This window comes from Cygnus olor, chromosome 2 (assembly GCF_009769625.2).
Source record: "Cygnus olor isolate bCygOlo1 chromosome 2, bCygOlo1.pri.v2, whole genome shotgun sequence".
Taxonomy (NCBI): domain Eukaryota; kingdom Metazoa; phylum Chordata; class Aves; order Anseriformes; family Anatidae; genus Cygnus; species Cygnus olor.
Window position 1 is genome coordinate 24,889,258 of NC_049170.1, and position 13,511 is coordinate 24,902,768.

General features: G+C 36.7%; 2 protein-coding genes across 18 annotated transcripts in view; one reads left to right on the top strand and one right to left on the bottom strand.

Annotated features, from left to right (window-relative positions):
* The window catches only part of AKAP9 (A-kinase anchoring protein 9), a 113,729-nt gene that overhangs the window by 93,568 nt on the left and 6,650 nt on the right, over positions 1-13,511 (top strand). For 13 of the 17 annotated variants that reach the window (XM_040548801.1, XM_040548788.1, XM_040548800.1 and 10 more), the window contains 12 exons: positions 998-1,132; positions 1,520-2,020; positions 2,454-2,517; positions 3,288-3,406; positions 4,134-4,325; positions 5,231-5,422; positions 6,065-6,221; positions 6,942-7,161; positions 8,795-8,945; positions 9,831-10,499; positions 12,068-12,285; positions 13,184-13,292. In XM_040548801.1, the coding sequence (XP_040404735.1) occupies positions 998-1,132; positions 1,520-2,020; positions 2,454-2,517; positions 3,288-3,406; positions 4,134-4,325; positions 5,231-5,422; positions 6,065-6,221; positions 6,942-7,161; positions 8,795-8,945; positions 9,831-10,499; positions 12,068-12,285; positions 13,184-13,292 (2,727 nt within the window). The remainder of the gene's footprint in view (positions 1-997; positions 1,133-1,519; positions 2,021-2,453; positions 2,518-3,287; positions 3,407-4,133; positions 4,326-5,230; positions 5,423-6,064; positions 6,222-6,941; positions 7,162-8,794; positions 8,946-9,830; positions 10,500-12,067; positions 12,286-13,183; positions 13,293-13,511) is intronic. The other 4 variants (XM_040548802.1, XM_040548805.1, XM_040548789.1 and 1 more) reach the window with 1 other exon arrangement.
* The window catches only part of LOC121065758 (lanosterol 14-alpha demethylase-like), a 34,345-nt gene continuing 29,629 nt past the window's right edge, over positions 8,796-13,511 (bottom strand). Inside the window, exon 11 of the mRNA XM_040548814.1 lies at positions 8,796-9,110. The gene's annotated coding sequence lies outside the window, so the exon portion shown is untranslated. The remainder of the gene's footprint in view (positions 9,111-13,511) is intronic.

Sequence of the window (13,511 nt, forward strand, 5' to 3'; positions counted from 1 at the left end):
AGCAATTTTCTTTTGTCTTGTTTTCACTAAAATCAGTTTTTTTGTATGAACTATAATGAATGAAAAACAACGAAACTAGCAATAGTTTTCTGCTATGTGGGGTAGATCTTCATTTCTCTGTTATTGCAAAAAAGGGGTTGCAAAGAAGAAAAAGATGCTTTGTTAAGCGAACTCTACAATCAATTTCCATTTTGCATTAATTGATTTTGAATTTTGATCGTGTGTTTTTGTATTCTTACTTTCAATTGACGTATAATGGAGTGAATTATGGTAAGGAGGTAGAGAGACAAAAATCAAAATGATAAAAACCTTCTAGGAGAAGGTTCAGAATGGATAAGGGAGTGATGGCAATTTGTCTGAACATTTTTGTTTATGTACACTTTAATTCTGGTTTACTTTTGCTTGCTTTCCTGCCTTGATTCCAAATATATTTCCCATTGGTAGCTTTTACCAATGTACATTCGTCCTGATTTCCGTTCACTACAGGTTATGTTGCTTCTGAATTTAAAACCTTCACAGTTGTCTGTGCCTGATAGCAGTTTTTAATTAAAAAAACATGGGCTTGGTTGATGAAACTCCTAAGTTCAAAGAGATCATGAAACCCAGTGCTGGACCAGGAAGGGTTTAAAGACCTTTCATCAAAATGCAGATTGAATGAATGTCGTACTTCTCAATTCAATAATATTATCAGACATCATTTCCCATGGCTGTTGACCTTCCTCCCCATGCTTTCTGGATGGTCTAGCCCATTTCTGCTTGCAGTAAGCTGTAAGAAGATGGTTTTTTTCTCCCACATATAACCAGTTTGTGGGAGTTAATCTAGGAAAATGATCTTTCGGTATTAATTTTTAGAGGATGTGTTAAGCTAAGTAACATACATTTGTTTTCCCTAAGGGTGTTTTCATTTGTGGCTTTAGTAAATCAATGTGAAAGTGATCAGTGCTTCTTTGTAAGATATTTTTTTTAACCATTTTCCATATCTTGTGCTACCATGTAGGTAGGAGAACACCTCATGGAAAGTCAAAAAGAAAATGTACTTGAACTAGAGAAAGTTAAAGAAGAGGCAGCTGCTGCTAAGGAAGAACTGAGCAGTTACAGAGAAGAGGCAGAAAAACTTCAACAGCAACTATCTGTAAGAACCAGATTGTTCTATAATGTATTTAAAGCAAATGATTATACAGGATTTATAATAGCATTTATGCTTGCTGGATTTTCTTAAATCTTTAACTGAGCATGCCACTAAGAAAAATGATTACTCAGTACCTACTGTCAGAGGAATAGAGCTGATGCTGTAGACCTAAGCAACATTTAATGCCAAGGTAGAGAGTTTTACAGGCCACTATAATGCAACAGTGGATCTAGAGCTGTATTTCTCAGAGATGAGACTTGTTACCGTGTGTCATAGCCACTTCAAAATAGGACTAAACTGAGTTGCAATTTGTATAGATTTCACAATTGTTTAGATTTTGCATATTTCTAAGTATTTGATGACTGCAATTCAGATTCTCCATATTTACAGGTAAAAGAAGCAAGTCTGGTACATCTTCAGGAAGATCTGTGCAAAGTCAAAGAGAAGCTAGTTCAAGCAGAAGAGAAGCTTGCAAATTATGTGAGAAAGGACAAGGAAATGGCAAAAACTGAAAGCAAAAAAGATGCAGAAATAATGTGTGATTTGTTGAGTGGGTCTACTCAGATTAGCAAAAGCGCGTCTTCACAGACAGACAAGAACGTGGAGATGAACAGCTATATTGAAACTTCACCAACGCTTGTTAAAAATGCAGAAATTCAAATTGACTTGCAAAGTGGATGCTCTTCAGAAGAGATTGCAGAGATCATAAGAGAGTTTAATGAAAAAATTGACCAAATGCAAGAACTCCATGCTGCTGAAATCATGGACATGGAGACAAGGCATATCTCTGAATCTGAAGCATTAAAAAGAGACAAGTTTGTTGCAGTGCAAGTATTAACTGATGAATGTAATGCTTTAAAGGAAGTCATAGAGACTCTGCGAGCTAAAGAGGTGTGTATCCTATTTTATGTTCATTGAACTACCTTGTTTTCTGCTTTTGCTCCTGCTACAGAAATTCCCATTTTAAGTCTAAGTGTGAACCACCATTAATCCTCATTAATATAAAGGCTTTAAGTGTTCTGATGTTTCCACGGCTTAGGGAGAGATTTTGAACCACTTCCTCAACAATTTAAGTTTGGGAATCTGCTTGACTATCAGATGCTTCTGTGTGCTACTGTCTTGAACGTGGCCCGCTCTGTGAATCAGGGACAAGTGTAGGTCACACTATTGAACACCATCTTTCTAGTCTCCATATTGATTACTTTTGTTGCACGGAAACTAAAAAGAAACACTCATGTAATTCCATGCTCCTGAGAATTAGCACCCTTACTGGGAGTGGGTGTAGGGTAATTCAAGATTTGACTGTTCTCTTTTCTAAATATAGGGTATCCCAATTACTGGATTAGTGCATTCTCCACCATATCAAGCTAGAGATGGAGGTTCTAGTGGTAAGAAGCTCGTTTTTTTTAGATTTCAAATGGTCACTATTGTAAATTAAATCTTTTTTAGTAGTAAGTTTACTGTTGAAGAGTTTGTGTTGTAAGGAACAAAAGAAACTACTCTCCATATCAAAGCAGAACCCTATCACACTTAAAAAAAAAAAAAAAAAAAAAAAAAAAAAAGAGCATACCATTTCTTATTGAACTGTTACAGAAGAAAAGTGACACAATTGACCCGATTGGAGATGTGTTGAGTCAAGGTATCAGATGCTAATTTTTTTCTTCCAGTTGGAGTTTCTATATTCTTACGTTTTGCAGCATCTCTTCAGCATAGCTTCATCGTGGCTTGATGAATTCAAAGCTACAACTCCCTGGCAATGAGAGGTGATGACAAGTACTGGTTGTCAGTCAACAGTAGAAATTATTAATATGATCCTTTTAATAGGCAAAGACTAAGCATATTAAGAAGGGTCATATAGCATATGCATTTGTGCAAATAAGTTGTTTTCTTTTAAAAGTAAACTAGGATTTTAAAGTTTCACGTTTTGGAGGGGTTTTTAGGCTTTTGTTTGTTGTTTGGTTTTGTTGTTGTTTTTTTTTTTTGCTGTCACTGCTTTGAAACTGAAAAACTATGAAACAGGTAGTCTTCAGGCTTAGAATTGACTGTGGTGACATGCAAGCTCCTGTTATAACAAAATGAAAAAAAATATTTTTTGATGTCTGTTCTTCAAAGTTTCACAGTAATCCTGCTTTAATGTTTTTCTCTCCTTTTATTTTAGACTCCAGTTCGGACTGGAGTCAAGGAATGTATCTTGCTCAGACCCAGGGATCTGACACAGTATATGAAGGAATAGATGAAGGTGAAACTTCAACGGATTTACTTCCCAAAAAAATTCAGGTAAAATAGAGCTGACCATTTTCACTGTGGAACAAGAGTGATAGTACAAAAAGCTAAGCTTAGTTACTGCTTGATTATTGAGTAGCGAGCCTTTTAGATGATTTGTAAAGTGTTTGCTATTTAAATACATTTTAAAATGTTTAGAAGTAATACACATTTCATTTGATACACAGTGATATACCATTTCATTTAACATGGAATCTTTCTCAGAATTTCATGTTAGATTGTTAAACATGAGCGGTAGCTGTAAACTTGTTCTCAGTTATGAAGATATGAAAAATTTAACTCTTATTATAATGTGTTGTATTTCTTATGTATTAACAATAATGCCGTGATAATCTATTACACAATTATATAGGTTCTATAATTTTAGGTGTAGAATAATATCTATATTACAAAAGAAAATTAATTTGCGTATTATAAACAATAAGGATATCGTGCTTTTAATTATATTGGGGGGGAGAAAAAAAGGTGATCCTTTTCCAACAAATACCTAGCTTAATGGTAATGTCAAAAAATGAATTGCAAAGCTTGCCTGGAAGCTATACAGAACTTTGTTCCACTGCTTGGCTAATGTAGAACTGAGTGAGATTTCTGTTATTGATATGAGGAAACATAAGTAGTTTCCTTATACAGATCAATACAGAAAGTACTGGTATTCCAATATGTATGAAATACCATTATTGTTAAAATTGACACCACCTATTTCTTTTTGTATTTATTGTAGGGTTTGCTGAGAGCAGTCCATCATGAAGGCGTACAGGTGCTGTCTCTCACTGAATTTCCATATGGTGAAAGAGAGATGTCACCTCTTAAGCAAGGACCAGATTCTTGGCTTGAAGAAAGGAAAGCTTTTCTAAACACAATTTCATCTATGAAAGACCTGATTTCAAAAATGCAACTTCATAGAGACACTGAGGTACAAACAGTATCATGAGGCTTTCTAAATCAAAAATAATTTATAAGAACCTTATGTAAAGCACATTGATAGTTCAACTTTAAACACTGTAAATACATTGCTACAAGGCAAGATTTCAGAAATATGCAGTAAAACTGCATGTTGCACTTTCTGTTAATAAGATACACCTTTAATTACAGTTTGCATTTGTTCTTCTGTGCATTGATCGCTTTTGACTGTAGAGAACTACCTTTTAAAAAATAATTCTATTTTGAAAGCATGTTTCCAGTAACTATTAAAACGATACTGTAGTGAGAGAAAAGAGGAAAAAAAAGTAATTGCTTAAAATATAAAACAAAATTTAATATTAATCAGTAATCAGTTAAGACTTATTGGGACTTGCAAACCTGTAGACTTTTGGTTATATGTTGGTAGCTTGCATCTCTTCTGCATTTTCTTCAACATGCAAGGGGGGGGGGGGGGGGGGGAGGGATTGCACTGCAGAGATTAACTTGAAATTATTATAAAATTAAATATTCATACACAGTATCTGCCCACTATCATATAGCTCTGTAAGAGTCTAGAAACAGAAGGTACATACATGCAACATTATGAAAATTAAAATGATAGTGGGATAGTGTGATACAATAACATGTATAATAAATATATGGGGCTAAGTTTTCATTTATAAAAACTAAATTATTCCCATCTAAAATGCAGGTACAATTTTCATGAAGTTGACCATTTGTGCATGCAGAAGAAATCAATGTGAGCAATAAATGTATCCATTTGTATGAATGAAAGATATGTAAGAGATACTCAATATTCCACTGAAAACGCACACTTTGCATAAATGATAACATCTGTTCCTGGTGTAATCTTTCAGTTCTGCTAAATGCTTAAATTGGCATTATATTCTGTTGTAGATTTATGCAAGCTCAGAATCTCCTGAAGGCGACTCAGACTGGCGAGGAGAACTCCTGCGTGCCATTCAACAGGTTTTTGTGAGGGAACAGAATGTTCTTCTTGCTGTGTTTCAAACTGAACTTGCGGAACTTGTGGGCACAAGAGATGCAGTGATATTGATGAATCAGTTAGAGCACAGACTACAAGAGCGGGTGACTAAAGTATTTTTATGTTAAGATTTGTTTATGTCTGTTAGTTCTTGAATTTTTAATGTATATATCACTGAAAAATATATGTATAATAGTAGCTGTGACATCAAATGGGTGAAAAAAAGTATGTCTTGTAGAAAGAAGAGAATTCTTTACTAAGAAAAGTTTTCGGATGCACAAGCTATAGAAAAAAATACAACCTTCACAGATAAATTTAAATTAAAAATAGTTGTCCTGAGCGTGATTTCATTAAATTAATTATGTTATACTGTCTGAGAGAAAAGGTAGCTTATATATATGAGGAAAGTTATAAGAAGAGTAAGATATAAGGTTGCTGTGGGGCGGAGAGAGGTCGTTTACCTTCTTTGGGACACAGAAGGATTAGTGAGGAAAATCATAATTTGCCATAAAACTGATAGCTCTTCTGATTCTATTATTTTGATGCCTAGCAGAGTAATAAATAAATAAATAAATTTTAAAAGAGAATTCTTTCTAGTATTATAATATTGTGTTAATCATGACTTAATTGAAAATGTTTTGAATATGTATGCACTGTGAATATATCATTAAATTTTATACCCACACCATAGATATTCTAACAAAATCTGGAGTTCTGCTTTCAAGTTATGTTTTCAATCCTCCTAGGCTACTAATCAGAGAGCAGCAATGGACTGTCTTCAGCATGCCGACAGAAGAAGTTTGCTAATGGAGATTCAAGTATTGCATGCTCAGATGAACACTATGAAAAGTAATCCAAAGAGAGAACAAGAAATTGATTCAAAAAGCCAAGGTGATTTATGTGGTAATTTATGTCGATTTCTACATGTTTCCTTGCCAGTGCTCATATAGTTTTCGGTGGAGAACTGTTGACGTTTTTGCTCTCCGATTTTGCTGCTCAACTTATATTCTGAGCATGCTTACTTCTCATCTTTTTCAATCTTATTGGAGTAATCTTCAAAAAATAAAATGTGGTGTGTGTTGTTAGGACTTGTATCAAATTAAAAGTGACATGAAGTAATTTCACTTGCTATAAAAATCGAGTTTGTATTTTAAAGTTATTTTCTGTGCTTCAGTGTTTAGGTTCAACAGCTTTGAAATTGTGAAAGTCAGATAGTCAATGATAATGAGTAAATTCAGAAGCAGTTAGAATGGGCAACAAAAAGTTCAGAGAACAAATATATTTTAAACTTAGTCTGAAAATGCTTTCAGTGTTCTGTCACAAATATACATACATACCTAACTTTGTGTTGGTCATAATCAAAACAATAAATAGTGATATGGTTGTGCATACAGTTTTTAAATAAGTTTAACAGTTGAAGTGATTTCTTGGAAAGTATGAAATGTATTCCAGTGAAATGATGCAGTTTTACTTTCACCCCACTATTTAAAGAATTTTATTTTTTTTAATATCACTGCTAGTGATAGCTTTGTGGTCATTCTTTGTGCTAAGGGAATCTTGACCCAAATGAGTGGTGGTGCTTGATTACTAGACTGATTTCCTTGTTACTGGTGCACCCATTAGAAATGCTGGAGTATAACATGCAGCAGAAGCAGTCACAAATACTTGAAATGCAAGTGGAGCTCCGGAGTGTGAAGGACAGAGCAGCTGAGCTTCAGGAACAGCTGAATTCAGAGAGAATGATGGGTGCTGAGCTGAAGAATGAACTTGCACAAGCCAAACTAGAGCTTGAAACAACCCTGAAAGCACAGCACAAGCACTTCAAGGACCTAGAAACCATCAGGTATGGCTTTCAGTGTCAGCCTTTCAGTGCAGACAGTGAAGATGATATTTGTCTGTTGTCATCCCAAGTCATAATACTGATTGTATTAAGGAAGTTGATCTCATGTAATGTAACTGCATCTCAGTTTTTCTGTAGAGCATGCCTAACAGAAAATAGACTTCTGTTCCATTGGACAAAGAAGAAAAATTCTATAGATTAACATGATCTGATTCATAGTTTGATTCAATGACTTCTTAATATTTTTTTTATTATTTTGACACATTAGACTGCTGTATACAAACTAATAAGTGCACCATAGCACCATATTTATTAAAGGGTTTTTTTGCTTCTAAAAAGGAACATGGAGACAAAATTGCAGAGTCGAAATGACTTAGCAAGTACTTTAATATGAAATTCATATGACTTGAAAAGTTGCTTTGTTATGGCCAACAGCAGAGGTACCAGGCAAAATATTTGGCACCCAGGAAAGCTATTACTATTAAAGTCTTCAGTAAATTGGTGTGCCTGTATACAGTATTTTAACATTCAGGTCAGTGATAACAAATTAAGAGAAAGTTCAAATTTATGTTGCCTTAATGATTGCCTTTTAACCTTTACTGATCATCAGGAGCAAGGTTCTTTTGCCTTTTTTTATTGTTTTGCAAAAAAAAAAAAAATTGCTAATTTGCAGAAAAGTGCAAATTCGGGGCATAGATTCACCCAACCCCCAAAAAGAAAAATCCTTTGAGATATGTGGCAGCAAGATGTTGGTTTGCATCCTGTTGTGGTTTAGCCCGGCTGGCAGTCAAACGCCACACAGCCGTTCGCTCACCCTCCCCCCTCCCTCTCCGGGATGGGGGAGAGAAACAGGAAAGTGAAGCCTGTGAGTTGAGATAAAGACAGTTTATTAAGACAGGGAAAAGAATAACAACAACAATAATAATAATAATAGTATTAATAGTAATAATGTGTACGAAATAAGTGATGCACAATGCAATGGCTCACCACCCGTTGACCGATGCCCAGCCTATCCCCGAGCAGCCGGCCCCCCCCCCACCCCGGCTAGCCACCCCTATATATTGTTCAGCATGACGTCAGATGGTATGGAATACCCCTTTGGCCAGTTTGGGTCAGCTGTCCTGGGTCTGTCCCCTCCCAGCTTCTGCTGCATCCCTAGCCTGCTCGCTAGCAGGACAGAGAGAGGCTGAAAAGTCCTTGGCTTGGTGTAAGCACTGCTCTACAACAATTAAAACATCAGCATGTTATCAGCGCTCTTCTCATCCTAATCCAAAACATAGCACCCTGCCAGCTACTAGGAGGAAAATTAACTCTGTCCTAACTGAAACCAGGACACATCCTTTCAAATTTTGGCCAATGTTTGGATTAAGTTGAACACTGGCTACCTCTGAGCCACCAATTCATGGAGAACAGCAGCTACAAAGTTAGGAGTACGGACACACTTTTTCTGTCATTTTTGAGCCATGCAGCTCTTTTTGATGTTTGAATTAGCTTGTTTTTCTAAATAGGCTTTTCATTTTTACACTACTACACGAACAGTGTTCTCAGTTCACAAAATGAAGTATCAAGTAACTGCTGTTACTGTGGTAGCATGAAAGCCATGGTCTAATGTAAAGATTGCCCATTTCTTTCTTAGGACTGAAGTTAAAGAAAAAGCAGCTGAGCTAGATATTCTCAAGGATACAATGGCTGGCGAACAGAAGAAATCAAGAGAGCTACAGTGGGCTTTGGAAAAAGAAAAAGCTAAAATGGAACGCAGCGAGGAAAGACGAAGAGAAGAGCTTGAGGTAAATGTTCCAGGTCATTTGGGATTATGGAAGGAAAAGGAGCATACAAATATTATTTTGGTCAACATTTAATCTTGACTTACATTTCAGACCAATGTGTACTCCATGTTCTGGTCTTGAACAACAGTATTGTATCATTTAGAGTTGAAGAAAGATGTATAGAAGCTGTGTGGAAAAAAAAAAGAAAGAAAAAGGCCATTTAAATCAATAGGACTTTTATATCTGTAAATATTCTACTCTTGATAATAGCCCTCAGCTATTACAGCGGACAGGACAGTGCTCACATGGCTACAAGTAGCACCCCCCACAACCTAATGCATAAGTAGTACTATTTTAGAATGTCATTTGAGGAAATCAGTCGTTTGTCTCCGTTTTAAAAGTCTGCAGTCTCACCTCATGAAAACCACGCTAGGGAGTTGACTTTAGGAGAAAATACACTGATAAGTTCCTTGGTACTTCTGCAGTATCTGATGTAGTGCGGGAGAGAGCAAGTATCCTAACACATTATTAAGACAAAAAAGCAGTCACTTCAACAGCGTAGATTTATTTGCATCTTGAAATCTTAACTTGGAAATTCACAGTCACAGTTTTAGAGAGTAAAATGAGTTAGTTTTCTTAAACTTCAGCTGCTTAAACTATAGCTTATATCTTATAAAAAGGTACATTACAAATTTTCTTGTTTTATAGGATCATCTGGTTTTAGAGTAAAGGCACCTGTAATACATCTTTAACATCAAGCATATTCAGAGTATTGACATTAATTTGTGAACTGCAAAACCCATTAAAAGCAAAGTGTGCAGAGCTAGCATATTTGCAATTTGCAGAAGGTAATGCAAGGTTCACACACATTGATTTAATATTTTTTTTTTCTGTTTCTTATGGAAGGACTTAAAATTTTCACTTGAAGATCAAAAACAAAAGAACTTGCAGTTAAATAAACTTTTGGAACAAGAGAAACAACTGTCAAGTGAGCTGCAACAGAAAATTGAATCCCAAGAAGCACTCAGTGCTGCCCAGCTGTCACGTGAACGAGGCCGTAATTCTGAGTTGCAGGTGCTTCTTGAATCAGAGAAGGTTCGAGCTCTTGAAATAAGCAGTGCCCTGGAAAGGGAAAAAGAGCTATGTGCTCAGCTTCAAAGTGCTGAGGATAAGGGGCAAGCTGGAACACCTAATCCATCTGAGGAATTACTTAAAGAACTACAAAAACAAATGGATGAAAAGCACGACCGTATAGTGGAGTTAGTAAGTGAGATGGAGAAGTACAAACTAGAATCTGTGCAAGTGAGTCAGCAAATGGAAAAAGAAAGGCAAATCCAGAGGAAAGCATTGCAAGCAGAACAAGATGCTAACATAGCAGCACAGAAAAAACTTCATGAACTGGAGTCCAAAGTAGAAGACCTTCAGTGGCAACTTGGACAGAAGGAGCAAGAGATTCATAAATTAGAGAATGAGACAAAGAAGTTACAGGAAGTAATCCAAGAACTGCAGATCAAAAAACAGGAGAGTGAAGGAAAAAAGGAAACTGAAAGAACACCAAGCCACAATCAAAATGAGGTACGGTAGCACTGAGAGCGATGTGTGGTACCAAACTGTGCGATTTTGCTTTTAATTCTGTTGTTCAATTAGTTTTGTTTATCTGTGCCTTTGATCTATAAAATAGCCTGCAGATTGCATATGCCAAAGTAGAGGCATCAGAGAAAGGGAAAGCAGTCTAGTTTGGAATAGTAAATCTGTTCACGCATGTCCTCTGAGAATGAAGCTCTAGAGATGTGTAAGGAGGAGGGTGACCAGGAGAAATGCATCTGACTGTATACACACGCTTTGTATTTTAGTATAGTAGAAGACTAATATTCCCCCCACCCAGTCTCATGGATGAGCTCAGGAATGCTCCAGATCAGTGTTCTTAATCCTTAGTTCATAAACCACAAGTGGTCTTTGAAACAGCAAAAAGTGATCTCCCAACAATTGCAATAATTAAATGAGCATGTAGTCAAACAAGCCTATGCATGAATATGTATATGTCAGCAAGCAAAACAGAAACAAGAAGCCAAGGTGAAAAACTACTTTCAGAATTTAGCCTAATTTTTAGTTGACTGAAAGTTGGAACCACTGCTGGCTGTAAGATTTTCTTCCTCATAATAGGTTTGGGCGGTTCTATAATGGTTTTTTAATGACTTTTAAAACTTTAGAAACTTCCCTGTAAGAGATAAGTGATGGTCAGTGAGTGATCTGTGGATAGTCCCAAAGGAGGTGGTTGACTGGAGACTTGCCTCTTTGCTGAGCATGTTTTTTGCCCACCCTGGAATCATTGCTTCCCCTTAAGCAGCTGTTTCTCTGCGGAGAAAGGAGGACATTTTTGTCTTCACCTGATTTGGCTACTGCGTTTACTCTTCTGAAGCACTGGAAACTATCACAGCTAGAGGCAGGATGCTGAATGTGTTGACACCCCTGATAACATCAGGCTTCCTGCCGCTCTCAGTTCGTACACGTTGCTGTTCCGCTCAGAGGTAACTGCCAGCAGCGTGGTCAAGGAACAACTTTCCCTTGGATCAAGTTGGCGGTGGGTCCTGGGGCTTTTTCCTGCCTCAGTGTGATCTGCTTTCCAGGATCTGCCTAGAGTATCAAACAGTGAATCTCCTGCTGCTTCCTGGGACATCTGCAGAACCCTGACTGGGTTTTGTTTGTTGGTTTTTCTCATTGGTACCACGCAGTAGTAAAATATCTGTGACTTGTGACCATAGTGGGCATTTCCAGTCCTATTTCTCTGACTGTGAATTGGTCCCAAAAACATTTGGGCACCATTGCCCAAGTTCCAGGCCCAATTGGTAAAGGAAATGATGATGGAAAAAAATGAAAGGCTGGGTGGCTTCTTACCAGCTGAGTGTACTGAACGGCCTCACACTCTAGATCAGTGATTGCTAGATCTTAATCAGGAAAGGCATCACACTGTACCTTTCACAACAAACAGTTGTAAAGATATACTGCAGTAGTGTAGTCACACTGCACTCCTTTCAGTATTAGAATTTTGTTTGTGTTCTTTAATTATGAGTGTATTTCAGATTTAATATTTCTATTTTAAAGCACTATACACGCATTTGAAATGTGTATATATCTATGTACAGACTACTTGGGATACACCCAATGAGAGAACAAGAAATTGGGTTCTCCAGCAAAAAATGGAAGGAGCTGAGACAAATGGATCAACCTACCCCACGCTGACAGGAGGAGGAGGAGGAGGAGGAGACCTGTCTGCAGCTACTGAAATTCTGGAAAATGTCAGACAAAAGCTGCAAAATGCATCTCCAAAGCTGAAGAAGTTGGCTCGAAAAGCTGCTAGCAGGTTAGACCAGTCTTCAGCTATTTGTTTTTGTTTGTTAACAGCAGCCAGCAAGCTGATAGATCAGGTTTTAATCATAGTTCACATACTATAAGCCTAACTATTTTTTCTGTTTTTCTATGTTTATAGCATATGCTTATTTTTACTTGATGTGCTGATGTAAAACAGGATCACAGAGTGCCAAGTGCTTTGTTAACTCTTTCATGTTTAACATGGTCCTTTATAAGTTCCAACAAAATTGTCGTCTTTCTCTGCAAAATGATGAGATTTATGTGGTTATGGTGTAGGCAAAAGATCGTTTCAAAACAATTCAGTAACTAAAAAATCACTGTGTAAGGGGAAGAATATGGGAATCACTGCTATGGATGTATCTCCCTAGTTGTCGTGTCATCCCTTCCCAGTTATATTTTGTAGTCAAGTGAAGTGGATCTTGATTCTTATTTGCTTGGGTTGCTGTCTCCTTATGGAAAAAAAAATAGTGTAGGAGATTTATTTTTTTTTCAGTAGCTGTGATGGTGATTTAATATTAAACATTTATTCTGAAACATTTGGGTAAAATGAAATGGATTGTGTCTTAAAAATACCCTAAGATTTATCTCGAATGGATACAACAGATAAGTGAGAAGCAGAATATCTCTAAATGTTCTTCATGTAGAATATTCTCTTCTCAGAATTAGTAAAATTCTTCAATGCAAATTTGTTATACATTTGAGCCAATTTAATTTAAATACCTGAGAGTCCCTGAATGATTTGATTACGCTGACATCTCTCTGGTAACTCTGCTGACAGGATTTGCTAAAGGTCCAGTGCGTGCTTACTGACACACGGTGTGGCTGCTGTGTTAGTTCGGCTTTGTGCTGTTAGACCATGCGTGCTGCTGAAACTCTTGATGTAATTTCAGATTGCAGTTTGAAACAGCAGATGATCAAGACTTTATTGCAATACAGAATGCTATTGAAGAAGTTATTTCAGAGCTGCAGAAACTACCTGGATTGTCCTATCTGGAAGAGGTGAGAGTGCAGTGTTACAACTTCAGTGGGAGATTTTGGATGATGAGATGTGAGTGGAAAGCAGCAAGTAATTAAATCTGTGGCTATCCAGCTCTGTAATTCATGGCGGAAAATCTCCTCTAGTCAGTATGCTGCTTTGGAGCTGGTGAATTGTAAACCTCCCCCTATTCCTTTTATTATTATTTTCTTTAATTTTAATTATCTTAAAACCAAATCTTC